Source organism: Pelophylax lessonae (assembly GCF_965119305.1).
Source record: "Pelophylax lessonae genome assembly, chromosome: 1".
Lineage (NCBI taxonomy): Eukaryota > Metazoa > Chordata > Amphibia > Anura > Ranidae > Pelophylax > Pelophylax lessonae.
In genome coordinates, this window is record NC_138768.1 from 598,608,847 (window position 1) to 598,636,687 (window position 27,841).

The window sequence follows — 27,841 nt, forward strand, 5'->3', positions numbered from 1 at the left end:
GTGGGAACCTTTAAAATAGAAATACAGCTACATTAAAATAGAACCTTTCCATTTTGTCAGATTTAGCACTTAACAAAAACTACACACCACAAGGGCCAGGAGGGGAAGGAAAAGGACTTTAAAGGATGCCCAAAGGATCATACAGTTAGGCAAAAGAGTAAAATTTGAAAAAATGTATTGAAACAACATATTTAAAACATTCCCAAAAATGGTAGTTGATAGAGAAGATAAAACCCATGTCTCAGGGAAGGACCCCACGATATACTGGAAGTCCACACGAGCCCCTAAGATCAGCGATTGTGTGCGGAAATTGGAGGAAATCAATAAGTTTGAGGATCTGACCCTCATTGCCCAGCATCGGCGGGAGAAATACAGGAAGATGTGGGGATTTTGGAACATGTTCCTCCTCTCTGACCTGGGTAAAGCCCTGATGTTCCCACAGCATTCGGACGGCGCGCTGTTGGCGGAATACACGTTAACTCACTTTTCGGGCACGGACAGAGATGGTCTATTACCCCCCCCCCCATCTCCCACCCCTCTCTCCCAGTGTACTCCCTTGTCTTCTCTTTTCTCTCTTTCAGTGTCTGTTTTTCTCTTTCCCATTCCCTTTTAGTTCTACCCCTTCTGGGGGTTTAAACAACATACAAAAAACCAGGGAATCGGAAACGAATGGGGTGTTTCTTTGATAGCCCTTTCCCTCGAAAGTGGGGGTACCATGGTGCTACGAAATACCTGGGTTGCTGACAGGGTATATTTAGGCACTTTTGAGCCTGTTTAGGATGTTGGCATTACTTACTTCTACCTGTTGGCCGTTTTACAAAGATGAGGTATTTTTGATATTTTGCTCTGTATGACTGGGTATATACGCACTTTCTGTGTAATATTGTTTGCAATTTCTGTTGATGTTCTTCAATTGTTTCTGATTTTCTATTTATTTATAAAAAAACATATTTGGAAAAAAAAAACCCATGTCTCACAGAGCGGTAAGAATTTTACAATATTCTGGCATATCAGAGTTAAGTCCCAATAGTCCTTGTACGGGACCCAGATGCCTTTCGACTTTTTCAGTCTTCCTCAGGGGGAAAGTGGATGTTGGAGTCCCATTGGATTTTCTAAAGATATAGCATATATTTCGAAAGTATATATACACACACACAGAATAGATAAAGCATGTTATGTGTTAAAAAAGACAAATAGTATCATACATAGACAAGGTTAGTCCACAAAAAACACATTATGCTGGGGATCCATCCATAGGATGGTACATGATGGAATTGCCCTACATCCACAGTACTAAATCCGGCAAAGACGTGCTTCCGGCTGGACTCGGTTTCGGCTCAAGACAGCAGAGAACATTTGGTGACAGCTGTCTCCAGGCAACCATTTAGGGCTTCCCTCCTGTGTTCACACAGCTGGGAGCCGATTTTTAGTGCCAGACATATGCTCAGGATTGGCCTGGTTAGTGCACATGACAGGGCCCTCCTATTTAAGGTACTCACTATGTGTGTTTGTTTTCTCCATGGCTGCCAGAACATGGCTGGTGTACCTGATACCTGTGTGTGATGACCATTGACACTGGTAAGGGTCTATGTTGTTTATTCCTTTTCAATGCATTAAATCCACCTATGGTATTTTTGTATATAAGACTGGGTGACTTTTTTGATTAACCTCTTGCTGTATACTTTAGGTAGAGTCTGCCCTCCTTTTGGGACAAACTGGGATTGTGTATTCCCTACGATCCTACAGAGCCATCCCTTGTACCTAAAGTGTTTCTGCCGTAACTCTTTACGAATTCATACAAAACATTGGTCCTTACACACAGGCATGTGGAATATTTGAACTTTCGAATAGCATTCTAGATTTTTTTAGCACTGAAATTATAGATGACTGTTGACATAGTTATAATTTTTTTTTTTTACCCCTTTTTTTATTTATATGTATTCTCTTATCATTAGACAGCTGGAAGTGTTCATGCTCAGGTTGCTTCTTTTAGTTCATTGTACTCTGGATTTAGTACTATGGATGTAGGGCAATTCCATCATGTACCATGTTATGGCTGGACCCCCAGCATAATGTGTGCTTTTTAGACTAGCCTTGTCTATGTATGATATGGTTTGTCTTTTTTAACACAACATGCTTTATCTATTCTGTATGTATATATACTTTTGTAATTTATATCTTTAGAAAATCCAATGTGACTCCAACGTTCACTATCCTCTTGAGGAAGAAGACTGAATAAGTCAAAACGCGAGTCCAGGACAAGGATATTCCAGTCCAGAATATTCTAAAATTCTTACCGCTCTGTGAGACATGGGTTTTGTCTTCTCTATCAACTCCCATTTTTGGGAACGTTTGTAATATGTTGCTGCAATACATTTTCAAATGTTGCTCTTTTGCATAACTGTATGATCCTTTGGGCATCATTCAAAGTACCCTTTCCTTCCCCTCCTGGACCTTGTGGTGTGAAGTTTCTAGCAATCTGGGACGGATGGCATATACAGTGCCTTGCGAAAGTATTCAGCCCCCTTGAACTTTGCGACCTTTTGCCACATTTCAGGCTTCAAACATAAAGATATAAAACTGTAATTTTTTTTTGAAGAATCAACAAGTGGGACACAATCATGAAGTAGAAAGAAATTTATTGGATATTTCAAACTTTGTTAACAAATAAAAAACTGAAAAATTGGGCGTGCAAAATTATTCAGCCCCTTTACTTTCAGTGCAGCAAACTCTCTCCAGAAGTTCAGTGAGGATCTCTGAATGATCCAATGTTGACCTAAATGACTAATGATGATAAATAGAATCCACCTGTGTGTAATCAAGTCTCCGTATAAATGCACCTGCACTGTGATAGTCTCAGAGGTCCGTTTAAAGCGCAGAGAGCATCATGAAGAACAAGAAACACACCGGGCAGGTCCGAGATACTGTTGTGGAGAAGTTTAAAGCCGGATTTGGATAAAAAAAGATTTCCCAAGCTTTAAACATCCCAAAGAGCACTGTGCAAGCGATAATATTGAAATGGAAGGAGTATCAGACCACTGCAAATCTACGAAGACCTGGCCGTCCCTCTAAACTTTCAGCTCATGCAAGGAGAAGACCGATCAGAGATGCAGCCCACGATCACTCTGGATGAACTGCAGAGATCTACAGCTGAGGTGGGAGACTCTGTCAATAGGACAACAATCAGTCGTATACTGCACAAATCTGGCCTTTATGAAAGAGTGGCAAGAAGAAAGCCATTTCTTAAAGATAACCATAAAAAGTGTCGTTTAAAGTTTGCCACAAGCCACCTCGGCAACACACCAAACATGTGGAAGAAGGTGCTCTGGTCAGATGAAACCAAAATCAAACTTTTTGGCAACAATGCAAAACTTTATGTTTGGCGTAAAAGCAACACAGCTAATCACCCTGAACACACCATCCCCACTGTCAAACATGGTGGTGGCAGCATCATGGTTTGGGCCTGCTTTTCTTCAGCAGGGACAGGGAAGATGGTTAAAATTGATTGGAAGATGGATGGAGCCAAATACAGGACCATTCTCGAAGAAAACCTGATGGAGTCTGCAAAGGACCTGAGACTGGGACGGAGATTTGTCTTCCAACAAGACAATGATCCAAAACATAAAGCAAAATCTACAATGAAATGGTTCACAAATAAACATATCCAGGTGTTAGAATGGCCAAGTCAAAGTCCAGACCTGAATCCAATCGAGAATCTGTGGAAAGAACTGAAAACTGCTGTTCACAAATGCTCTCCATCCAACCTCACTGAGCTCGAGCTGTTTTGCAAGGAGGAATGGGCAAAAATTTCAGTCTCTCGATGTGCAAAACTGATAGAGACATACCCCACCCCAAGCGATTTACAGCTGTAATCGCAGCAAAAGGTGGCGCTACAAAGTATTAACTTAAGGGGGCTGAATAATTTTGCACACCCAATTTTCAGTTTTTTATTTGTTAAAGTTTGAAATATCCAATAAATTTCGTTCCACTTCTTGATTGTGTCCCACTTGTTGATTCTTCACAAAAAATTACAGTTTTATATATTTATGTTTGAAGCCTGAAATGTGGCAAAAGGTCGCAAAGTTCAAGGGGGCCGAATACTTTCGCAAGGCACTGTATACGATAATAATTCTATGTTTGTTATAGCCATTAGATTGATGGTTGAAAATAACACTTACCAAAGAAATCCATATACAGTATCTCAGAAAAATGAGTACACTCCTCACATTTTTGTAAATATTTTGTTAGATCTTTTCATGTGACAAGACTGAAGAAATTACACTTTGCTACAATGTAAAGTAGTGAGTGTACAGCTTGTATAACAGTTTAAATTTGCTGCCCCCTCAAAATAACTGAACACACAGTCATTAATGTCTAAATTGCTGACAACAAAAGTGAGCACACCCCTAAGTTGAAATGTCCAAATTGGGCCCAAAGTGTCAATATTTTGTGTGGCCACCATTATTTTCCAGCACTGTCTTAACCATCTTGGGCATGGAGTTCACTAGAGCTTCACAAATGGCCACTGGAGTCCTCTTCAACTCCTCCATGATGACATCACGGAGCTGGTGGCTGTTAGAGATCTTGCGCTCCTTCAACTTCCTTTGAGGATGCTCCACAGATGCTCAATAGGGTTTAGGTCTGGAGACATGCTTGGCCAGTCCATCACCTTTACCTTCAGCTTCTTTAGCATGGCAGTGGTCTTCTTGGAGGTGTGTTTGGGGTTGTTATGTTGGAATACTGCCCTGTGGCCCTGTCTCTGAAGAGAGGGGATCATGCTCTGCTTCAGTATGTAACAGTACATGTTGGCATTCATCGTTCCCTCAATAAACTGTAGCTCCCCAGTGCCGGCAGCACTCATGCAGCCTCAAACCATGACACTCCAACCACCATGCTTGATTGTACGCAGGGCACACTTGTCTTTGCACTCCTCACCTAGTTGCCACCACACACGCTTGACACAATCTGAACCAATTAAGTTCATCTTGGTCTCATCAGACCACAGGACATAGTTCCAGTAATCCATGTCCCTAGTCTGTCTTCAGCAAACTGTTTGAGGGCTTTCTTGTGCATCATCTTTAGAAGAGGCTTCTTTCTGGGACGACAGCCATGCAGACCAATTTGATGCAGTATGCGGCGTTTGGTCTGAGCAATGACAGGCTGACCCCCCACCCCTCGAACCTCTGCAGCAATGCTGGCAGCACTCATATGTCTATTTCCCAAAGACAACCTCTAGATATGACGCTGAGCACTTGCACTCTATCTCTTTGGTTGACCATGGCGAGGCCTTTTCTGAGTGGAACCTGTCCTGTTAAACCGATGCGTGGTCTTGGCCACTTTGCTGCAGCTCAGTTTCAGGACCTTGGCAATCTTTTTATAGCCTAGGCCAACTTTATGTAGAACAACAATTCTTTTTTTTAGATCCTCAGAGAGTTCTTTGCAATGAGGTGCCATGTTAAACTTCCAGTGACCAGTAAGAGAGTGAGAGCGATAACACCAAATTTAGCACACCTGCTCCCATTTCAATCCTGAGACCTTGTAACACTAACGAGTCACATGATATCAGGGAGGGAAAATGGCTAATTAGGCCCATTTTGGACATTTTCACCTAGGGGTGTACTCACTTTCGTTGCCAGCGGTTTAGACATTAATGGCTGTGTGTTGCGTTATTTTGAGGTGACAGAAAAATGACACTGTTATACAAGCTGTTCACTCACTACTTTACTTCGAAGCAAAGTGCAATTTCTTCAGTTTTGTCAAATGAAAAGATATTACAAAATATTTACAAAAATGTGAGGGGTGTACTCACCAATAAACCAATAATTGAAGACTGGGCAGAAAATGGTGGCTTAGAGGAAGTGTCATGCCTGCCAGACAACTGAGCCTTTCTAATAAGAGAAGGCAATTGTCTAAGCAACCCCCCTAGCCTCTTTCAGCTCTCTGGAAAGACAAGGTGCAAAGAACCTTTTGAATTTGCTATGATGTGGATGATAGCAGAAATCTTCCCTCTATGCTGTCCATGCGGTTCAGCCTCTGCCACAATCAGAAGTGCATTATCCCAGGTCGCCGACAGTGACATCAAGCCATACTAAATTGGGGACCACCAAAGTCTGCAATACTGAGCACAGCAAAGTGCCGCAGGCCCCTCACTACAGATCCAGGGGGAAGGAAGACAGGGCTCACCAGCCAGGGGGCTTCAGGAGTCGACCCCCACAAGATTTGGAGGTCAAGATTCGGAAAGGAGCAGAGGAGGCTTACTGAATAATGTAGAAAAGCCAAAGCCAGGAATGCCCAGAACATCTGCATCCAGAGAGACACCACTGACCCAATGACCATTCAGTCAGGATAAAACAGTAAACATTTTACAGCTCCTTGACTGTAAGAAACAATGCGAGAGGTTTTTCACTGTTCTCATTGTGTTTACTATACAAAGAGGAACCAATCATCCCAGATGGCTGTCCTGAAAGACGATTAAAGACGATTAAAGAAAAGCATTTTCTGTAAGATTACGCAACCACATAATCCATTAGCACTTTTCATTTTAGTTATGAATAACTGACCTTCATTTTGAATAATTGGTTATAATAATTGGTTGTCATTTGCAGAAATGTATATGTATAAATATCTCTATGTGCAGATTTTGTATGTAGATATACAAGATACAGAATTGGTAACTTAAATTGCCAATAGGCTAAATAACAAGCTTTGATGTAATCATTACAATGTAAACTTTTAATTAGTTATTTTAAGGATATTACTATTACTCATTTATCAGCAGAGTTTTTTCCCCATGTACGAGAATGAAATCTGCATACACTACAAATCTCTAAAAATAGCTAGTTCAGACATAGTCATCTATATCATGGCGATACAAGATTACATCAACATAATGCATAGTAACAAATGTAAATACAGTGGGGAAAAAGTTATTTGATCCCCTGCAGATTTTCTAAGTTTGTCCACTTACAAAGAAGTCGGGGGTCTTTCATTTTTATCATAGGTGTATTTTAAATGATAGAGACAGAATATCAACCAAAAATCATATAAAACAAATGCTAGAAAATTAGGTTGCAGTTCAGTGAGTAAAATAAGGAATTTGATCCCCCAAGCAAAGAATGACCTAATACTTGGTGGAGAAATCCTTGTTGGCAAGTACAGAACTAAGTAGCACATTAAGGTCATGGAGTGGCTTAGTCAGTCTCCAGACCTTAATCATATATAAAATGTATGGAGGGAGCTGAAACTTCAGAGTAACCAAGCGACAGCCAAGAAACCTTAAGGAGTTAGAGGAGATCTGTAAAGAAGAGTGGACCAAAATCCCTTCTAAGATGTGTGAAAATCAGGTAACTAACTACAAGAAACGTCTTAGCTCTGTGCTTGCCAACAAGGGTTTCTCCACTGAGTACCAAGTCATGGGTTGCTTGGGGATCAAATCCTTAACATACTCACTGAGCTGCAGCTCAATTTATAACATTTGTATCGTGTTTTTTTCTGGATTTTTAGTTGATTTTCTGTCTCTATCTTTTAAAATACACCTATGATAAAAATGATAGACCCTTCATTTCTTTGTAAGTGGGCAAACTTACAAACTTACAGAATCTGCAGGGGATCAAATAATGGGATTGTTGTACTTACCATAAAATCCATTTCTCTGAGTTCATTCACGGACACAGCGCTCCATAAATCATAACTACTGGGTTATTTTGCCTCCACCAGGTGTAGGACTAGGCAGAACAAAAAACACCTGGCTACCTCCATGGGCTACCCTCAGCTTGGTATATAACCCCCCTCTCTGCTCTAGGTAATCAGTTTATTAGCAAGCAGTATTAGAAGTATTAGAACTCCAGAGGAGTGGGTGCTGTGTCCGTCTATGAACTCAGAGAAATTAATTTTATGGTAAGTACAAAAATCCCATTGTCTCGTTCGTTCATCGACGGACCCAGCACTTCATAAATCATAATTACTGGGACGACCAAAAGCAGTGCCAAAAGGAAAATGAGGATTGGGGAAAATAACCCAAGGTTAAACATAAGCAACCCTTATTGAATTATGTAAAGGTATGCACCGACGACCAAGTGGCTGCCTTGCAAACTTGCAATATTGATGCCCGAAGAAGCACTCAGCGCCTGAGTAGAATGCGCCACGACAGGGAAAGGTGGAACCTGACCTCTAACGGAATAGCCTGAGTCACCATCTGTCTGATCCATCTGGAGATGGTAGCCGAAGAAGCAGCCAGCCCTTTTCTTGGTCCGACCAGAACCACAAAAAGCAAGTCTGACCTCTGAAAGGACTTAGTAGCTGCCAGATACAACCAAATCGCACAAACCACATCCAAGGTATGCAAAGCAAATTTGTTGGGATGAGCCGGCTTGTGACAAAAGGAAGACAACACAATGTCCTCATTCAAATGTGAGTCAGAGACAACTTTGGGTAGGAATGATGGACAGGGACGAAGAACCACTTTATCCCTATGGACCATTAAATAGGGACTGCGACAGGATAATACCCTGCGGGCCAAGGTAATAGCCACCAAGAATGTCACCTTCTGGGATAACGTAGGCAAGGGAATCTCCTGAATATTCTCAAATGGCGTTTTCTGGAGAACCAAAAATACTAAACTTAAATCCCAATGGCGGCAAAAGAGACAATACGGGTGGAGCCACATGTCGAACCCCCTGAATGAAGGTACAAACTAAAAAGTGCGTGGCTAGGGGTCGCGAAAAAAGATTGCAAGTGAAGACACCTGGCCCTTGATGGTACTCAAGGTCAACTTCTGATCAACGCCCTGTTGAAGAAAGGTTAAGATCCAAGCCACAGAAAAGGACTGAGGATGAGCGCCAATCGACTGACACCAAGAAATGTATGCTTTCCACGTATGATTATATATCTTGCTGGAAGGCGACTTTCTTGCCTTCACCATATTAGAGACCAGTGATCCAGACCGACCTCGATCCCTCAGTACCTGGCTTTCAATTGCTAAGCCATTAAAACCAGTGACTGTAAAGCAGGGTGGTAGCTCAGCCCTTGGGACAACAGGTCTTCTCTGAGAGGAAGCCCCCAATGGATGTTTATGACCACCAGACTGATTGGAAGATCCTAGCCCTTGATTCCTCGCAGGAATTGCGGAAGAAGCCTGAGACTAGGATGATACTGGCCTTACAGTGGCCCTTGGACGCCTGCGGCATCTGCCAGAGGAACCTGTGATCTCACCACGAACCTCGGTATCCTCCTGTGGAGCTGAACCTGCTAAAGGAGCTGCATGTAGGACTATGCAAACAGAACGGTCTTGAAGGTGGATACCATCAGACTCAGAACCTGTATGCAAAATGGGAGAGAGAACTGTGTGACAGCAGCAGGTGAATCACGGCCTGTGGTTCCTGAAGTTTGTCCAGAGGAAGGACCACCCTGGTTAGAATTCGAATCAGAACTAGGTAAATCAATTCCTTGGACAGGGATAGGGGGGACCTTAGGTAGTTCAGACATCACCTGAACCTTTGCAGGAATTAAATCTGCACAAGGAGACTCAGAACCTAAAAAACCTGAAAATGACAAGCTTTGTCCCCCTTTCTGTGTACCCCCAAAAGAATAATTTCAATAATAGGTGAGAGCAGACCTTCATGCTGAAGGGGTCTTGTCTGTGGGTTCAGAGAAGCTAGCTCTAGGCTTACTAGACCAAGGATGCATGGAACGTCCTGGGGAAGATTCGAAAGATCTATTTCCCTTACTCTCCGTCCCAGAAGCACAAAATAGTTTTCTATGTGCTGAGAAGGAGGTCCCCCGTTTGCACCAAGGCTCCTTCCCTTTCCTAGACTATGGCAGGAAGGTACTCTTCCCTCCCATGATACCCTTAATGATGTCATCCAGGTTAGCCCCAACACAGGCTATGGCAGGAAGGTACTCTTCCCCTCCCCCATGATACCCTTAATGTCATCCTCCAGGGTAGCCCAAAAAAGGCGATCGCCTTAAAAGGGCAGATCAATGAGAGCTTTCTTAGAGGCTTGGTCTGCGGACCAACTCTTAAGCCACAGCACATGCCTAATCACCACCGCTGAAACAGAGTTTGGACAGCACAGGAGCTGTATCCAAAGCTGCATCACAAATAAACTGCAGGCCATGGACCAACTTGTCCACTAAATCAACATAAGAAGCGGGGACCTGCTACCCCCCAGGCCCTGGCACAAAAGCTTGGCCCATTCAATTAGGGTCTGAGACACCAGGGCTGAGGCAAAGACTGGCCGCAATGTCGAACCAGCCATAGTAAACATGCTGCATGCCACAGCCTCTGCTTTCCTGTCAGCCAGGTCTCTAAAGGACGGGGATTCCTCTACTGAGATCATGGTAGCTTTGTTCAACCTGGAAACAGGAGGGACTACCACTGGTGGACTAGTCCACCTTTTTAAAAGTGACTCCTTTAAAAGGGTAATGTACAGCAAAGTGTTTGGTGACCACAAAGGGTTATTTTGGTAGTTCCCATTCCTTACAGGACAACCTATCAAAATAAAGCACACAAGGAAACACCTTTGGAGTGCGAGGTGACTTATGCATACCAAACAACACAGCCACTTCCGTGGCTACATCAGTCGCATCCTCTATTTTTAAAGGCTCACGCACTGCAGTGATAAGTGCGTCTACCAGCACTTTTTAATTCGCTGTTTCGACCATTGAGGAATCATCTTCACTTTTGGATGGATCTGGGGTGTGATATTAAGCCCCCTGGACCCCCCCCCCCCCACGTCCACAGCGGCATCAGGCTCAGAATCAGGTGAAACACAAAGAGAGAAAACAGGCGCCTCTGAGTAAAGACTAAAATTTAATGAGCAAGGTACATTTAAAAACTTACATCAGAGTAAGTAAATGTGGGTGGATGGGTTCTCCGGCATCCATGTTCGGCATGGGGCCACAGCTGATGGTCAGTAATCCTCTGTGTAAAAAGAAGAGGGGAGAAGCGCTCTAAGTGCAGACAATTTATTGCAGATAACAAGGCAGGTGATATACACTCACTAGACATGAAGACTGAAAAGCTGTATGTGTCAAAGCAATCCTGCAGCCATCCTCTGGAGGGTGTCCTCTGGTCACAGGAAGCCGTATGCAGTACTGTCACTGGCGGTGGGAGGGAAGAAAGCCGGCTGTCTCCCACAACATCAGCGGTGAGCGGTCAAGCGGCTCGGATCTGCGGTTCCGTGTTGCGAGTGATGGATGGAGGCACTCTCACCCACAGGGATGGTGGGATCTGTCCGATGTGTTACGGCATGCACGACGCGTTTCTGAGCATGCGCGGGGTCCTCTGCACCCGGCGCGCTCTTTCATCAGGTAGCACCTGATGAAAGAGCGCGCCGGGTGCAGAGGACCCCGCGCATGCTCAGAAACGCGTCGTGCATGCCGTAACACATCGGACAGATCCCACCATCCCTGTGGGTGAGAGTGCCTCCATCCATCACTCGCAACACGGAACCGCAGATCCGAGCCGCTTGACCGCTCACCGCTGATGTTGTGGGAGACAGCCGGCTTTCTTCCCTCCCACCGCCAGTGACAGTACTGCATACGGCTTCCTGTGACCAGAGGACACCCTCCAGAGGATGGCTGCAGGATTGCTTTGACACATACAGCTTTTCAGTCTTCATGTCTAGTGAGTGTATATCACCTGCCTTGTTATCTGCAATAAATTGTCTGCACTTAGAGCGCTTCTCCCCTCTTCTTTTTGTCTGTACAGATTCTTCCTCCTCATCTGTGGAAGAGCAGCTCAGTGCCCACGGACTTTATCCCTTTTAGGATCATCAACCTATTTATGGTATCCCATTGTCCCCTATTGTATGGTACCATTTTATGCCTATGTCCATTTGCAGCTACAACCTTTTTTATTGCCTGTTTTTTTTTTTTTTTTTTTCCCTTCCCTCCCCTCCCCCCCCTACCTGGATTCAGCTGCTTATTAGTTCTGTTCATCCACCCTTCATATGCTGGAGGTCTTCGTAGCGCTCTGTGTTTTGTTTTTTAAGTAATCCTCTGTGTCCTTCCGGTTCCTGTCCCGCAGGAAGTGGGGTGGTGTGTCTGAAGTCAGACTGAGGCTAGGACCGCAGGGTGAGCCGCACTCGCTGTCTATGGATCTTCCGGCGTGCTGACAACGCGTTTTGGAACATGCGCACTGTGGTGGAATACCAGCGCGTGCTCCTTTTTCAACCTTCAGGTGAGACAGACTGAGCAGGGAAAGGAGGGGGATGCTTCCTCCTGGGCCACCCGGGACAACAAGGACTGCAGGACCATCATCAGTGCGACTGATGATGGAAGCTGGAGTTCCGTGGGACCTGCCATCTCCATGAGGGGTCAGTGGGGGAGATGTGACCCTGAGACTCCCTAAGGAAAGGAAGACTTTGTAGTACAAAAATGATCTTTTGGCAGCACTAAAGGATCCCCCAAGGCTCAGGGTACCTATCAGCAGAGAGAGATAACAGGGACCCCCAATGACTCACCCTACCAATCAGATGAGCGCCAATAATTCTGACCCAGCATCACCATGGATGCCATCCCTGTTCATATGTCCCGCACAGGAAGAGGAAACTGAGGAGGAAGAGGGGGAGCTTCAGCATCCCCACGAGACTTCAGGCGTCTCCAGCGTCATCATCGGGCTACACAAACATGTCCACCAACTGGAGACCAGCCAGAATAAGGGAAAATGGCCACTGTGACATCGGGCTACACAAACATAGCTGCCAACCGGAGACCAGCCAGACTAAGGGAAAATGGCCACCATCAATTACAGGATCTTCCCTGTGCCCTCTGCAAGAGGACCCCTCCTGAAGGTAGGACACACGTTGGGGGGAGAGACTGCTGCACACTCTGCACTGAAACCACCCTGCACTATACCCACACTGCAAACAGTGGGGCATGCACCTAGAGGTCTCCTACACTGGGACCCCTCCAGACTACCAGGGCAGGATACACTATCCCAGGACCCTTACAGAGTGAGGATAGCGGGGGAGACCCCAGGGGTCTCAGCCGCATCTTCTGCCCTGGGACCCCCACCAGACTCTAGGTCCAGACAGGGGGGGAAAGGGAGTGGGGGAAGTCCAGCTCACTGGGGGATTTTTAGGGGGGAGAAGAGGAAACCTGCAGGCATGTCCAACCATCCCTGGAGGTTACCCACGTGCACCCCAAAAAAAAACACCAAAAGGGGAGAGGGGGGACTGTACTTACCATTCCATGGTGTGAGCAACGCTCCAGACAGAATCCTCACCACAGAAATAGAGGAGCTGTCCACCAAGGGGCCGCTGCGACTCAGACCAGAGTCCGGCCATATGCGGCCCTGCGAGACATTTAACTCGCGGGCCAGCCTCTGTCCGTGAGGCTATGTCACGGCCGACCAAATGCGTAGCTGTGGTCTGCACAGGCTCGCTGGCTAGGCTGGGGGAACCACTGGATCTAGATTATCCAGCCCGTCGCCCAATCCGGCAGTTGATTTTAGATCTCCTGAGAGAAAAAACAAAAAAGATGGAGGATGGAGAAAAAAATTGCTAGGACCAGAGATATGGAGAAAAAAATTGCTAGGACCAGAGATCCCAGTCGGTACCTAGAGCAGAGAGGGGGGTTATATACCAAGCTGAGGACGGCCTTTATGGAAATGCTGATTTCATTTTCCAGCAGGACATGGCACACTTTCCCACACCGCCAAACGTACCAATACCTGGTTTAATGATCATGGTATCACTGTGCTTGATTGGCCAGGAAACTTGTCTTACTTAAACCCAATAGGGAATCTGTAGGGCTTTGCCAAGAGGAAGATGAGAGGCACCAGACCCAACAATGCAGACAGGTTGATAGCTGCTTTTATAGCAACCTGGGCTTCCATAACACCTCAGCAGTGCCACAGGCTGATTGCCTCCATATCAGACCGCATTGATGCATTAATTCATGCAAAAGGAGCCCGGACCAAGTATTGAGTGCATACTATACTGTACATGGACAAACTTTTCAGTAAGCCAACATTTCTGTATCCCTTTTTTTATTGTTCTTATATATTATTGTAAATTTTCTGAGATACTGAATTTTGGGTTTTCACTAGCTGTAAGCCATAATTATAAAAATGAAAATAAAGAAATGCTATATCACTCTGTGTGTAACGAATCTATATAATATATTATTTTTACTTTTTGAATTACTGAAAAAAATTAACTTTTTGGTGATATTCTAATTTTTTTTAGATCCAACTGTATAGTTGTGGTTTACAAAAAAACATTGAACACTCCTAACCTAAATGATAATCTTGGTAGACTACAAACCATTAACACCAAATCCAATATTTCTAGATTTCACATTCACCTTTTCTAGCTCAAGTTCTATCATAGTTTTAAAGTGGTTGCAAACCTCAGATATGAAATATGAACAAAAGCATACCTTTCTATAGTGTGTACTGGTCTTAATTAAGAGCACTAAGTGTAATTTCGGTCTCCTGCCTCATTCCTCTGCCACCACCATGAACCGCTTCACCAAGTGAATAAAGGTGACGGGGAGGGAGTTCCAGCTGATTGACTTCCTCAGCTCTGCTCCTTTGTGAAGGGGACGGGGGTAAGTGTGTTCCTTCCTTCCAAGCAACTCTCAGAGCTCTCCTCATTAAGCTCTGTAGAGTGTAACCTCAGCTCTCTGCCGCTTTTTTCTGACGGTGTAGGTACACAAGCTTTATAAATTATGGACTTCAAATGGATGTAGAGGAGAGAAAACTGCAGATAAACAGGGTCAATTTATGTGCATCACCTGGGGCCACAAAATGATACACATGTGAAGTAAAATGTGAGGGTTTACAACCACTTAAAATTTCAACTGTTTATGGAGTTAAACATCATTTTAGTGTCATACGTCAAAGAGAAGAACGTCATTTAAAAACGATCACCTGTATATCTCTGACATATTTGTATATTAACACCATTATCTCTGTACTGCATTCATCATATACTTATATAGACATATATTAATATATTATGCATTTAGTAAGGATTTCACCATCAAACCTTTTTTTTTTTTTTTATTTAATTGTCGTGTACCTTACCCAGTGAAATTTTGAGAGTTTTCTTCTAGAACTGTTAATAGAAAAATATGTATTTTTTTTCTAGAACGCAAATTAAAACTCTCTTACCGCTCTGGAGAGATGGTTTTCCTCCAGAAAGAACTCCACTCGGCAGCATCCCAGTAGGTGTGAGACCTTTCAAAGTCAACACGCTTTCACTCTCTTCTCTGTTTAAAAAAAAAAAAAAAAGGTTATGATTCATTATTGATGTTTTAAATCAGAAACGATGGCTCGGCTTATTGATTGGTAGGAAACATATTCTAGATAAACTTCTGTTAGATACATCGAACACTTTGCAATATATTATGTACAGATGGACCGTAAATCAGGCTATAAGATCACCTTTGTTGGAACAAAAAAAGAAAAAAGCCAAAACATTTTGTCTGAATCAGTAACGGATTAAGCGTTGATTGAAATAGCAATCAGCTTCACCACACCAAAAAGTAAAAAAAAAAAAATCAAGTTATAACATGGAAGGTATGGTATGGGGTCAAATCTTTTGCATTGCAATCACATAATTGGTGGATCATACCCAATAGCATCAAGGCATCCATAGAAGGCAGCATGGTGCTTTCAACAGAACATTCTTTGTTAACTTTTACAATAACATGATATGGGTAGAAAAGGACCTGTATTGAAGGATGTGACGACTGCACCGCGGCTTCAAAACATAGCTCTAATTATATTTAGAAAGCCAGTTAACGAAGTGGACAATTTTCCGCAAACTGTATAAATAAAGGGCAGTTTGAAACGCAAATGCAATCTAAAGAGTTTTTCCTGGCATATCACAGAAACATGCAAACTCATATATTGTAAGCATGCCAGTTTATTATTAATCAGCAGGAAGGGAAGTGTAGCCAGACACGCTGACTTATAATGGGTAAAAACCATAACAAAGGCAAGAAATTATTCAACAAGGCTTATTTCATTTTTGCAGGTGGCATACTCTACCACTGTCCATAAATATAAGGAATATTGCCCAGAGTTTATACTTATTGGTACTATACAGTGGGTATAGAAAAGAATCACATCCCCTTTAAAATCATCACATTTTGTGATGACACATTTTTTTTGTTTTATCTAGCTGTATTTTCTTACTAATAACATCCTAGTGAAAGCTAGAACACAAACATGTCAGAAAAAAAAAAATCAAAGAAAAATCAAAGACAGAATAACTGAGTTGGAAAAAGGGTCACCCCCTTGTGTCAGTACTTTGTTGAACCATCTTTTGCTTTAATTACAGCCTTTAGTCTGTTGGAATATGTTTCTACCAGCTTTGCACATCTAGACTTTGCAATATTTGCCTACTCTTCTTTGTATAACTGCTCAAGCTCAGTTAAATTTGATGGTGATTGTTTGTAGATTGAAGTCATCAAGTAATTCCACAGATTTTAATGCGGTTTAAGTCCGACCTCCCACTAGGCCATGCAAGGACATTCACCTTTTTCTCCTTCAACCACTGTGTGGTAATTTTTGTTGTGTGCTTTGGGTCATTATCATGTTGGAAGGTAAACCTTCTCAACAACTTACTGGCAGAGGACAACAGATTTTCCCCAATAATTTGATGGTATTTTGCCCCATCCACTTTTCTTCTATCCCAACAAGAGCTCCATTTCCTGCTGCAGAGAAACACCCCCATAACAGGATATTACCATCTCCAAGCTTGACTGTGGGAATGGTGTTATTTGGATGGGGAGCTGTATTTGAATTCCGCCAGACATATAATTTGGTGTTGAGGACAAATAATTACATTTTAGTCTCATCTGACCATAACACCGGTTTCCACGTGGCCTTAGAATCTTTAAGGTGTGTTTTGGCAGAGCTCAGTCTTGACTGCATGTTGCCTTTGAGGAGTGGCTTTTTTCTTGTAACCCTCCCATACAAGCCACATTTGTGAAAGATTTGTGATATTGTTGTCACATGCACACAATGTCATAAATTCCTGCAACTGCTTCAGAGTTGCTATAGGCCTCTTGGTAGCCTTTCTGACCAGTTTCTTCCTGTGTCTTTCATCCAGTTTGAAGCAACATCCTGATCCCGGGAGGGTCTGTGTTGTCCAAATACCATCCACCTCCTAATAATAGACTTCACTGTGCTTCTACACATTGATAAAGCCTTTGAAATTTGTTTGTATGCATTCTCCTGACTTGTGCTTGTCCACAACTTTATCCCAGAGATCTTGACAGTGCCTTTCCACCCATAGTTAATAGTTTGCTTCATTTGCACTACCAGGGAATGCTCAAGGAAAGCTCTTTTAGGCTTGGTTCACACTGGTGCAACATGTCAGGCGGTCACATTCGATTCAGTGCAATGAAACCATTTAAATCAGATCGACTCAAGTCACTCCGATTTCGAAGTGGCTTGCCTTGACTTCTATTAAAGAAGTCGTATCCAAGCCGCGCTGTACAGGGCGGCTTCAGTCAGGCGACTTTGAAGCCGCCCCAGTGTGAACCAAGCCTCAATGATAAACTAATCAAAATGATCACCGCTCAGGGGGGTGATCCTTTTCAAACTTAGTGATTCTGTTTATTTTTTTCTTACATGTTGGTGTTCTATATTTCACTTATAAGCTAAAGTAAATCCAGCTGGATAAAACAAAAAATGGGATTTTGACTTACCGTAAAATCTATTTCTCTGATGTTCATTGATGGACACAGCTCCTTATCTTCTTGACCATTGGGTTATACTGTCCCCTACAGGAGTAAGACACTAGGCAGGAAAAAGCTTGACTACGCCTATGAGGCAGTCCCAGGGGGTATACTCCCACTCTCAGCTATAAGGCACTCAGTTTTGTTACAAGCAGTATTAGAAGAAAGCCAACTCCACAGAGGGGTGGGTGCTGTGTCCGTCAATGAACGTCAGAGAAATAGATTTTACGTAAGTCAATTAACTTTTCTCTTACGTTCATTGACAGACACAGCTCCTTATCTTCGTGACCATTGGGATGTACCAAAGCAGTCTCAAACTTGAGGCGTGGAAACAGCCAGAAGAAAATTCCCAAGGCTAAACCGTAGCCAACCAGGTAACATGGAGCTCAACCATAAACAACTGGAGCTCAACTGAAAAAAAAAAAACACCCTCAAAGAGGACCAGGTCCTCTAAACAGCAGCCTGCAAAACCTTGCGGGCAAAAGAAGCATCCACGGATGCCAACACATAAACCTTATAAAACTTTGTGAAAGTGTGCACAGACAACCAGGTGGCCGCCTTGCAAACCTGCATCACTGACGCCTGATGACGGAAGGCCCAGGAAGCACTAAGCGCTCGAGTAGAGCACGCCTTAACAGGGAAAGGAGGAACCTGGCCCTTATTTGAATAGGCCTGAATCACTGGCTGTCTGATCCATCTGGAAATGGTTGCAGCGGAAGCAACAAACCCTTTTCAAGGTTGATCCGTGAGTACAAATAGTGAGTCTGCCTTCCTAAAAGACTCGGTATCTGCCAGGTATACTCTGATTGCCCGAACCACATCCAGGGAATGCAAGGCAATTTCCTTAGGATGTTTAGGCCTGGGATGTAGGGAAGGCAACACAATGTCTTCATTCAAATGGAACTCAGAGACGACCTTTGGAAGGAACGACGGCCAGGGACGAAGAACCACCTTATCTCTGTGAACCACCAGGAAAAGTGAACGGCAAGACAACACCGCCAGCTCTGACAACCTGCGCGCAGAAGTAATAGCCACCAATAAGGCAAACTTCTGGGACAACGTAAGCAGGGGAACCTCCTGAAGACTTTTGAAAGGATGTTTCTAAAGAACTGACAGCACCAAATTGAGGTCCCACAGCGGTAATGGAGACCACACTGGAAGAGCCTAGTGTCAAACCCCCTGGAGAAAGGTACGCTTGAGGAATGTGTGGCCAAAACCACTAAGGCCGAAACCTGGCCCTTCATGGTACTCAAGGCCAGGCGCTGCTCAACCACCCGTTGGAGGAAAGCCAATAACCGAGCCACCAAAAAGGAGTGAGAGAGTGAACCCCAAGAGACTCACACCATGCAATGTATGTCTTCCAAGTATGATGATAGGTCTTCCTAAAGGTACATTTTCTAGCCTTTAACAATGTAGGAATCACAGATTAAGACAAACCTATATCCTTCAGCACCTGGCTTTCAACAGCCAAGTCGTTAAAACCAACGACTGTAAAGCAGGATGGAAGATTGGCCCTTGGGACAGCAGATCTTCCCTGAGAGGAAGTCTCTAAGGAGCATTGGCGACCAGTCGTACCAGATTGGCGTACCAAGACCGGTGAGGCCAGTCTGGAGCCACCAGAATGACCGGAATCCATTCTGCCTCAATTCTGCACAGGAGTCTTGGCAGAAGTTTGAGAGGGGGAAGGCGTAAATCAGGCTAAGGCAATCCGCTTGCCAATTTTCCACCCCTGGGATGTGTACAGCAGAGAGAACTGTAATAAATCGTTCTGCCCACCCTAAAATACTGGCTATTTCCTGAGCCGCCAGGGCACTTCTTGTGCCCCCTTGGTAATTGACATAGGCCACGGACGTGGCATTGTCCATTTGGATGCGTTCTGGACACCCCTGAAGAAGAATTGTCCAAAGATCCAAAGTCTGATTGCTCGGAGTTCCAGTACATTGATCAGCAGTCTGGACTCTTCCCCTGAGCACAAGCTGTGGCAAGGACGCCTCCCCACTTGAACAGGCTGGCATCCGTGGTGACAACCGTCCAGTACAGGGGGAGAAAGGAGTTTCCCTGTGCTGGAGAACGAAGCCACCAGATCAGGGACCCACTCGTACCCTGGCTCAACAGGATCAGATTGTCTAGAGACTGAGAATTCTGGTCCAGTTCCTCTTGGAACCTCTGGTGGAGGCCTTGAAGGGCTTAGATCACGTGTCTTGAGACCCCAAGGAATGAAAAAGACCTCCTATGAGCTGAAAAGAATGGCCCCCTCTACGACAGGGCTCCTTGCTCTTTCAAGCCTGCGGAAGAAGAGTACTCTTCCCCCCCTGTGAGACCCTTAATGATGTCATCCAAGGAAGCTCCAAAGAGGCGATCCCCCACAAATAGGAGATCAGATAAAGCCTTCTTAGAAGTCTGGTCCACAGACCAGCATTTCAGCCAGATAATACGCTGAAGGACGGCTGCTGAGACACACAGTCTAGAAATCAAAGGAGCCGCATCCAAAGAGGCATCACAGTCTATAGCCCCTGGACCAACTGATCCGCCAGCTCTGCAAAGGCGGGGGGGGGGGAAGCTGTTCCCCCTCCAGGTTCCAGGGTAAAAGTTTAGCCCACTCGGTCAGAGTTTGCCTCACTATCTGAGCACTCAGGGTTCATGGACGCAGACCCAGAAGGTTAACCCGCATCAGCGGCGCCCGAATCAGATCCAGGATCTGATGAGACAGATGAAGCAGGTGAAGGCGGGGAACGCTTTTTGTTAGCCCGTTTTCCCAGGACCCAATCCACCTTGGACACTAAGAACTCCAGGAACGTAGTCAGTGCAGTAAGGGATTGTTGGGACCCGGAGGGCCCGGCAGCCTCTGCGAGGGGATTAGGTGGGGAAATGTGCACCAGGGACTCCATTAGTGAAGAGGGGGACCCCCACAAAAAAAGTATATAACGCTGCAAGGGACACCCCCACCATGCTGAAGGCACCACAGGGCCCAGCACAGAGCACTTGCACTGCTATAGCAGAGAGAAAGAGAACCCCACAAAAAGAATCACCACCACCGATCAGACACTTACAGCCTCAAGCTATCTGCACACCATGCGGCGATCACAAAGAAAAAGATTCAGGAGTCAGCACTAGCTGATGAGGAGAGCTCCCACCGACAAATTCTACGCCCATATAGCTTTAAAAACATGGGCGCCGCTATTTTCAATGAGAAACCACAAGAAAATGGCCACCGAGGCTACACAAACTTGGTCGCTGATCAACAACACAAAAGGCTAAAAAAAAAAGGTGGCCCCGCGTGTCACCCGGAGACCCCAGGAACTCCTAACACGATCCCAACAACAGGAAGTGGGGCCCTGGCAAGAGCCCCCACCAGGTACAGCCCCCCTCCCAAAAGTTAATTATCTGGAACAAGTCAGCAGACGAACAATGAGAAAAAAAAAGGGGGGGGGGAGAACGCTGCCAGGGCCCTTCTTCTGGAGGTCTTTAAGAAGCATGTGATGCAAAACTGCCATTGAGAAGGATTATATGTCTGAGGTCCAGCCGCCATTCTAATTTTAGTGTGGCGGCTTCCAGAGTAAGTGCATTTTTTTCAACTTGTACCACCACTGCACTTTATTGTATTTATGGACCTTTCATTTGACTACTCATTATAGAGTGAGTCAATGTGTGTTTTTATACATTTTTACTCATGAATTTTAAAAAACGCTACACTATGAGAATTTTTTCTTCGCATCTTCGGAGATTCATCCTTCATGATTAGTGAATATCCTGGGTGAAGAAACTAACATAGAAATGCAGAGATCACTGCATTGAGAATACTTTCCATAAAGGAGTTTTATCAAATTGTATTATCCTATAATCTAGACAGCATAGGGTTCTGGTGAGTTCGCATTTTTTCCATTGGGTGGAGGATATCACCGTGGTGACACATCATAATATTAAACACCAAGAACTATCACCGTTATATATACGTTTTGGACTTCACGTTAGGACTATATTGTCCTATATATGATGATATATTATTTTGTGCACTATATCACATATTGTTTTTAGCGCTGAAACCTCATTATTTATTTACAGTTGGTGTTGGTGTATATACACTGTTTGCAAGCTGCTGATTTTTAAACAGGCACTGACATACATATTTTTGTAGTAAAATACATTAACCACCTCAATACCAGTCACTTTTATCCCCTTCCTGTACAGGTCAATTTTTAGCTTTCAGCGCTGTTGCCTTTTGGATGACAATTGCACATGCAACATTGTCCTGCAACACTGTACCCATATGAAATTTTTTAAAAATTTTTTTCACACAAATAGAGCTTTCTTTTGTTGGTATTTATTCACCACTGGGGTTTTTTTATTGAATTCAGTGAATTGCACTGCTATAAGCAAATATTTTTACTGTATATTGTTGTGATTAGCTGCGATTGGCCACAGCTAATCACATGGTTCAAATGGGCTGTGATTGGCCCTGTCTGTACCATGTGATCACTGTGACCATTCACAGCTAGCAACACAAATGTATACAATGGATGGCATGAAAGGAAGCCATTCATCATTACAAAACATGATCACATGATACTAGCAGCAGGCAGATATAGTGCTCAGTCATGCCGGAGCATGGCCCTGGATGGCCGTGCGAGGTGTGTTCTCAGGAGGACGTCATATGACGTCCTCCCAAAACAATAGGGTTCCCTTCCGCCCATCACATTATAGATCAACAATATGGTCATTTAACACAAACATTACCCAGTTAAGAGAAAGGGATCCCATTTATGGCATACAAACCCCACAAACAAGATATTTCTTATTTAATAGGGCTGTGTAAAGAATAGGGGAGGATGAGCAATACACAGTAACGATTATATACAGATCATATTTAAGATTTCCATAGTCAAGGCAACAAAAGCTAAACTTTGGGGTTGATTTACTAAAGACAAATAGACTATGCACTTTGAAAGTGCGGTTGCACTTATTTTCCTCAGAGCTTAGCGATTGCGGTGAAGCGTTGTTGATTACCATAATCCAATCATGTGCAAGCAAAAGTGCGTTTTTATTTTCCTAGCACCTGATTGGGTATTCTTTACATAGCTTCACCACATTCACTAAGCCCTAGGGAAAATGAGTGCAACTGCACTTGCAAAGTCCACAGTCTATTTGCCTTTAGTAAATTAACCCTGTTGTCTAACTGAATAAGTATGACATCTGTACAACCAGTTTTGTGGATATTGTACGTAATCTGGGGTTACAATATACTATTGTAAATCGGTTTCATCAGCTTGAACAAATACATTTCTCTGGTCCCTTACAATATTAAAAAAGTATATATCACTTCTTGTGCTCTCACTTAATGACACTCAAACTGAAAAGGGCAATGTCAAAGACTGGAAATCACCACAATCCTATCCTCCTTAGCCATCACAAACCAATCATATCCAATGTACCAAATAATAAAGTGACATCAATTCTTTATCTTGTGGACATTCACACATCTTGAAGCATGTGTGGTGTTAAATGACTTTTTTATAAAAGAGTATGAAACAATATGGGCCCTGTGGCTCCTCTGCCATATAAAAATGGCCACTACATTTGTTTTGTATTAGTGATGAATTTAAGAAGCTTTTGAGATGTTCCCTCCCCAACTGTCTTCTGAATTTCTTTTTTTTTGCCACCCACATTAACTTGTATGGGGGAAGGAAACAAATTCAGACACAGCAGAACAGGACATGCTCTGTTTGGGAAAATGTGACACAAAACAATGGCTGACAAATGTACCAATAGCTAAGTAAACCCTGCTCTATAAGATAAAATCAAACTTCAAGCACTGCACTTCAAAATCTTCCATTCTAGTTAACAAGTATATATCAGAAACAAAAAGAAAAATTCTGTGTAATCAAGTCCTAAATACCCCCCATGCTTGCTGCAGACCTCTGCTGTATACATGGCTCATACAGCAGCAACGGTAGAGTGTTACCCTTTAGAATGACATACCAATTATATCACATCTATACTGTCACACTGCCTGATCTTGGGCAACTATAAGATCCTGTTTTCCCAAGTGCCCCATCTTGTGTCAAATCAAGATTATACATACTGCACATTTAATTCATTTGGTATGTTGATACATTAAAAAATAAATAATGTACCTAATCAATAACTTTCCTTCAGCTTTGACATGTACATTATACACAGTTAACTTCAGCACATCCACGGTTGACAAGCTTAGATCTTCAATTAATTTGTGGATTATACATAAAACAAATGTACAGTAGAAAAACTATAAGCTTGTAGATGACAGAAATATGGCACCCACCCTTGTACCACATAAAAGTGATCATTGTTTATACACTGCTCAAAAAAATTAAAGGAACACTTTTAAAACAAATCAGATCCCAATGGGGAAAAATCTCATGCTGGGTATCTATACTGATATGGACTGGGTAATGTGTTAGGAATGAAAGGATGCCACAGTGTTTGATGGAAATGAAAATGATCAACAGGGGGTTGAACTCAAAGACACCCTGAAAATCAAAGTGAAAAAATGAGGCAGCAGGCAAGTCCATTTTGCTGAAATTTCATTGCAGCAACTTAAAATGATACTCATTAGTCTGTATGGCCCCCAAGTGCTTTGTATGCATGCCTGGCAATGTTGGGGCATGCTCCTGAGAGGATTGATGGTTTAGTGAGGTATTTCCTCCGCGACCTGGACCAGGGCATCACTGAGCTGCTTAACAGACTGAGGTGCAAGCTGGCGGCGTCTGATGGACCGAAACATAATGCCCCAGAGGTGTTCTATTGGATTTAGGTCAGTCGAGCATGGGGGTCAATGGCATCAATTTCTTCACCCTCCAGGAACTGGCTGCATACTCTCGCCACATGATGCCGGGCATTGTTGTGCACCAGGAGGAACCCAGGACCCACTGCACCAGTGTAGGGTCTGACGATAGGTCCAAGGAATTCATCTCCATACCTAATGGCAGTTCTCTCCACTCCAGACCATCACTGACCCACCACCAAACCGGTCATGCTGAACTATGTTACAGGCATCGTAACATTCTCCACGGCTTCTCTACACCCTTTCACATATGTCACATGTACTCAGGGTGAACCTGCACTTATCTGTGAAAAGCACAGGGTGCCAATGGTGGACCTGCCAATTCTGGTGTTCAATAGCATATGCCAATCAAGCTGCATGGTGCCAGGCAGTGAGCACAGGGCCCACTAGAGGACGTCCCCTCATGAAGTCTTTTTATGATTGTTTGGCCAGAGACATTCACAAAAGTGGCCAGCTGGAGGTCATTTTTTAGGGCTCTGGCAGTGCTCATCCTGTTCCTCCTTGCGCAAAGGAGCAGGTACCCGTCTTGCTGATAGGTTAAGGACCTTCTATGGCCCTGTCCAGCTCTCCTGGACTCTCCTCTATGCTCATGGGACTGTGCTGGGAGACACAGCAAACCTTCTGGTAATGGCACATATTGATGTGCCATCCTGGAGGAGTTGGACTGCCTGTTCAACCTCTATAGGGTCCAGGTATTGCCCCATACTACCAGCAGTGACACTGACCCTAGCCAAATGAAAAACTAGTGAAAAACAGTAGGGAAGAAAAAAAAATGCTATTGGCCTCCACCTGCAAAACAATTCCTGTTTTGGAGGTCATCTCATTGTTGCCCATCTAGTGCACCTGTTGTTAATAGTTTCAGCTGCTTTGGTGTTATGAAATTAACAACCCTCTCTGCTACTTAACTGGCGAGATCAATATCCCAGGAGTTAAATGGATATACTGATTAAAAAGTGTTTCTTTAATTGTTTTGAGTAGTGTATTATATGATACCATATTGTGCCATTTGAAAAAAGGCATCTGCTGCTTTGTCACTATTTCTCATTCCTATTAATAAAAAAAAAAAAAAAAAAAAAACTAGCATACATTTACTAGTATATATAAAATTCAGCAAATGCACTGAAGTGGCAATGTGGTTGCTTTTATAGATTGGATATTTTTTAACAGATAAAAATGGTGACGGATTACAGTTTGGATAACAAGAGATAACCTTATGTGAACATTTTACTTTTAATGACGAGCTTTTTTTCACAGTTCTCATTTAATGATCTTCCAAGTGATCACTGTGTTCCACAAGCAAGAACAACCCACAACTGATCTCTTTTACAATCAATTAAAACCGCACCAATTAAACATTTCATCCATGTGGAACCCTTGAACATACATGGGCTTAAATGAAAGCTTTATTAAACTAATTACAATAACATTGTTTGTTGTTTTTTTTTTTTAAAGAGTGGCACTTCTACGCAACATTGTACGTATTTATATGTATGGCTAGATTCACAGCATGGAGGACACAGCAGCTGAAAGCTATGTTTACACCTGTGATGATTGGAAGCCTGCTCTTGGCTCAGCTCCCAGAATAAATTGGAACATAATGCCAAGCGAGACCAAGGACCTAAAATAATTACTTGAAAGCACAGCAAGAGAGGCTCAGAGGAGAGTGACAGATAATCTCCCCATGACCTCAAAGTAAAATGCACAGGTTATTGCTTACAAGATAGACACCTTGCTCAAAGAATCAGAAGGGCTTTGTAAAAAAAAAAAAAGAGAAAAGACAACACACACACATATATATATATATATATATATATATATATATATATATATATATATATATATAGATGGAGCTAAGCTTCACAGCTATTGTAATTATGGATATAGTAAACAGAAAATGATATCAAACAGTTGACACTTCTTACAATGCTCGTATCAGGTGCTGTACTACCAAGGTTAGAAAATGTTTTATTTCTAATACACTTGGGTAACATATTTTATCATTTTGAGGAATATGACATATTTTGTATAAAATAATTTTTTTGATTGCAGTCTCTTTTGTTTAGGAAAGGGAAAAGGAATTATTTTTCTCAAATATTGCTCATAAACTTAAAGAGAAAATTTTGGCAAGGAATAAGTGACCGCAATTTAAAATTAGGTTCAGGTCACAGAGATGGCAAGTATCCAGCACATCCAACAGGCCAAGCCGTGCATTCACTTTCCTATAAGAATTGCTAAACCTCTTTGACTATGAAGTTTTTTTACTTACATAGCTATAATGATGTCTACATATTTGCCCAGGAACAATGTTACTAACCTGCAGCCAAGCAGACTGTAAAGGTGCCCACCGGCACAAGACAGAAGTAAACAATGCACGCACAATCAGGTTAATTTTGCAGGGGAGGAAGGGGTAGGAGAAGAGAGTTGCTGATTGCAAAACTTATATTGGACAGCATCAGTACCAGTTTACTAACCCGTCCTATCAACTTTCCCCTTGAGAGCATTTATCAGCCCCTGCTTACAAGTCTTAAGATTGTTGCCTGAACTGGTCAGATTGGTCAGCTATTTTATGACTGGGATGCAGTGATGGATGGATGGATGGATGCAAGGATTAACAATACTGCAACAGCAAACACAGGTGACATTCCTTTTCCATGCATGCAGAATAAAAAGATAATTTCTTTGTCTAGGGTTAGAAATCCTCGCTCATATTAAGCCCAACTTTCCCAACTATTCTGAATGATTTTCAACTATCAAGCCATACTCCTCTACAGTATTTGCAGTGTAGATATAGGAAACTAAAGAGTATGATTTAGACCAATTTTATTTTATTTAGAATTTTTAAGCCTAGATTTCGGAAATGACAAAACTGCCACAGAAAATTTCTTGAAACATACAGTGAGCATTTGCAAACATATGTAATGTAAACTTGACCACTACAATTAAAATGACCCAGAGCTTGCAACACTTAGAAAAAGATGCATCCTCTTCTCAAAAGACTTCATATATCACAAGAATCTGATCAAAAAGTGTCCACTGTACCCAATTGGGTTTAACAATCATTTTCCCAGTGTGATGAGGAAATAAAGGCCTGTACACACGATAAGAAAATCGGAAGTAAAATTTCGTCCGACGAAGGATCTGCCAATTTTTGGATCGTTAGTTTAGTACTTTTGACAGCCGATTACGAACTTTCGTACGACAAAAACTGGATGTGCAGGCTATAAAATTTTTATCGTACGTGAACACAACGTCCGATTTTCGTTTAATTAGTAGTTTTTGTCCGAAAAAAATCATATGAGCAAGACTAGGCATGCTCGGAAA

General features: G+C 43.1%; 1 protein-coding gene across 4 annotated transcripts in view; it reads right to left on the bottom strand.

Moving 5' to 3' along the window:
* Window positions 1-27,841, bottom strand: part of PPP3CA (protein phosphatase 3 catalytic subunit alpha) — a 466,059-nt gene that overhangs the window by 13,100 nt on the left and 425,118 nt on the right. For all 4 annotated transcript variants that reach the window (XM_082243610.1, XM_082243608.1, XM_082243611.1 and 1 more), the window contains one exon: window positions 15,122-15,219. In XM_082243610.1, the coding sequence (XP_082099736.1) occupies window positions 15,122-15,219 (98 nt within the window). The remainder of the gene's footprint in view (window positions 1-15,121; window positions 15,220-27,841) is intronic.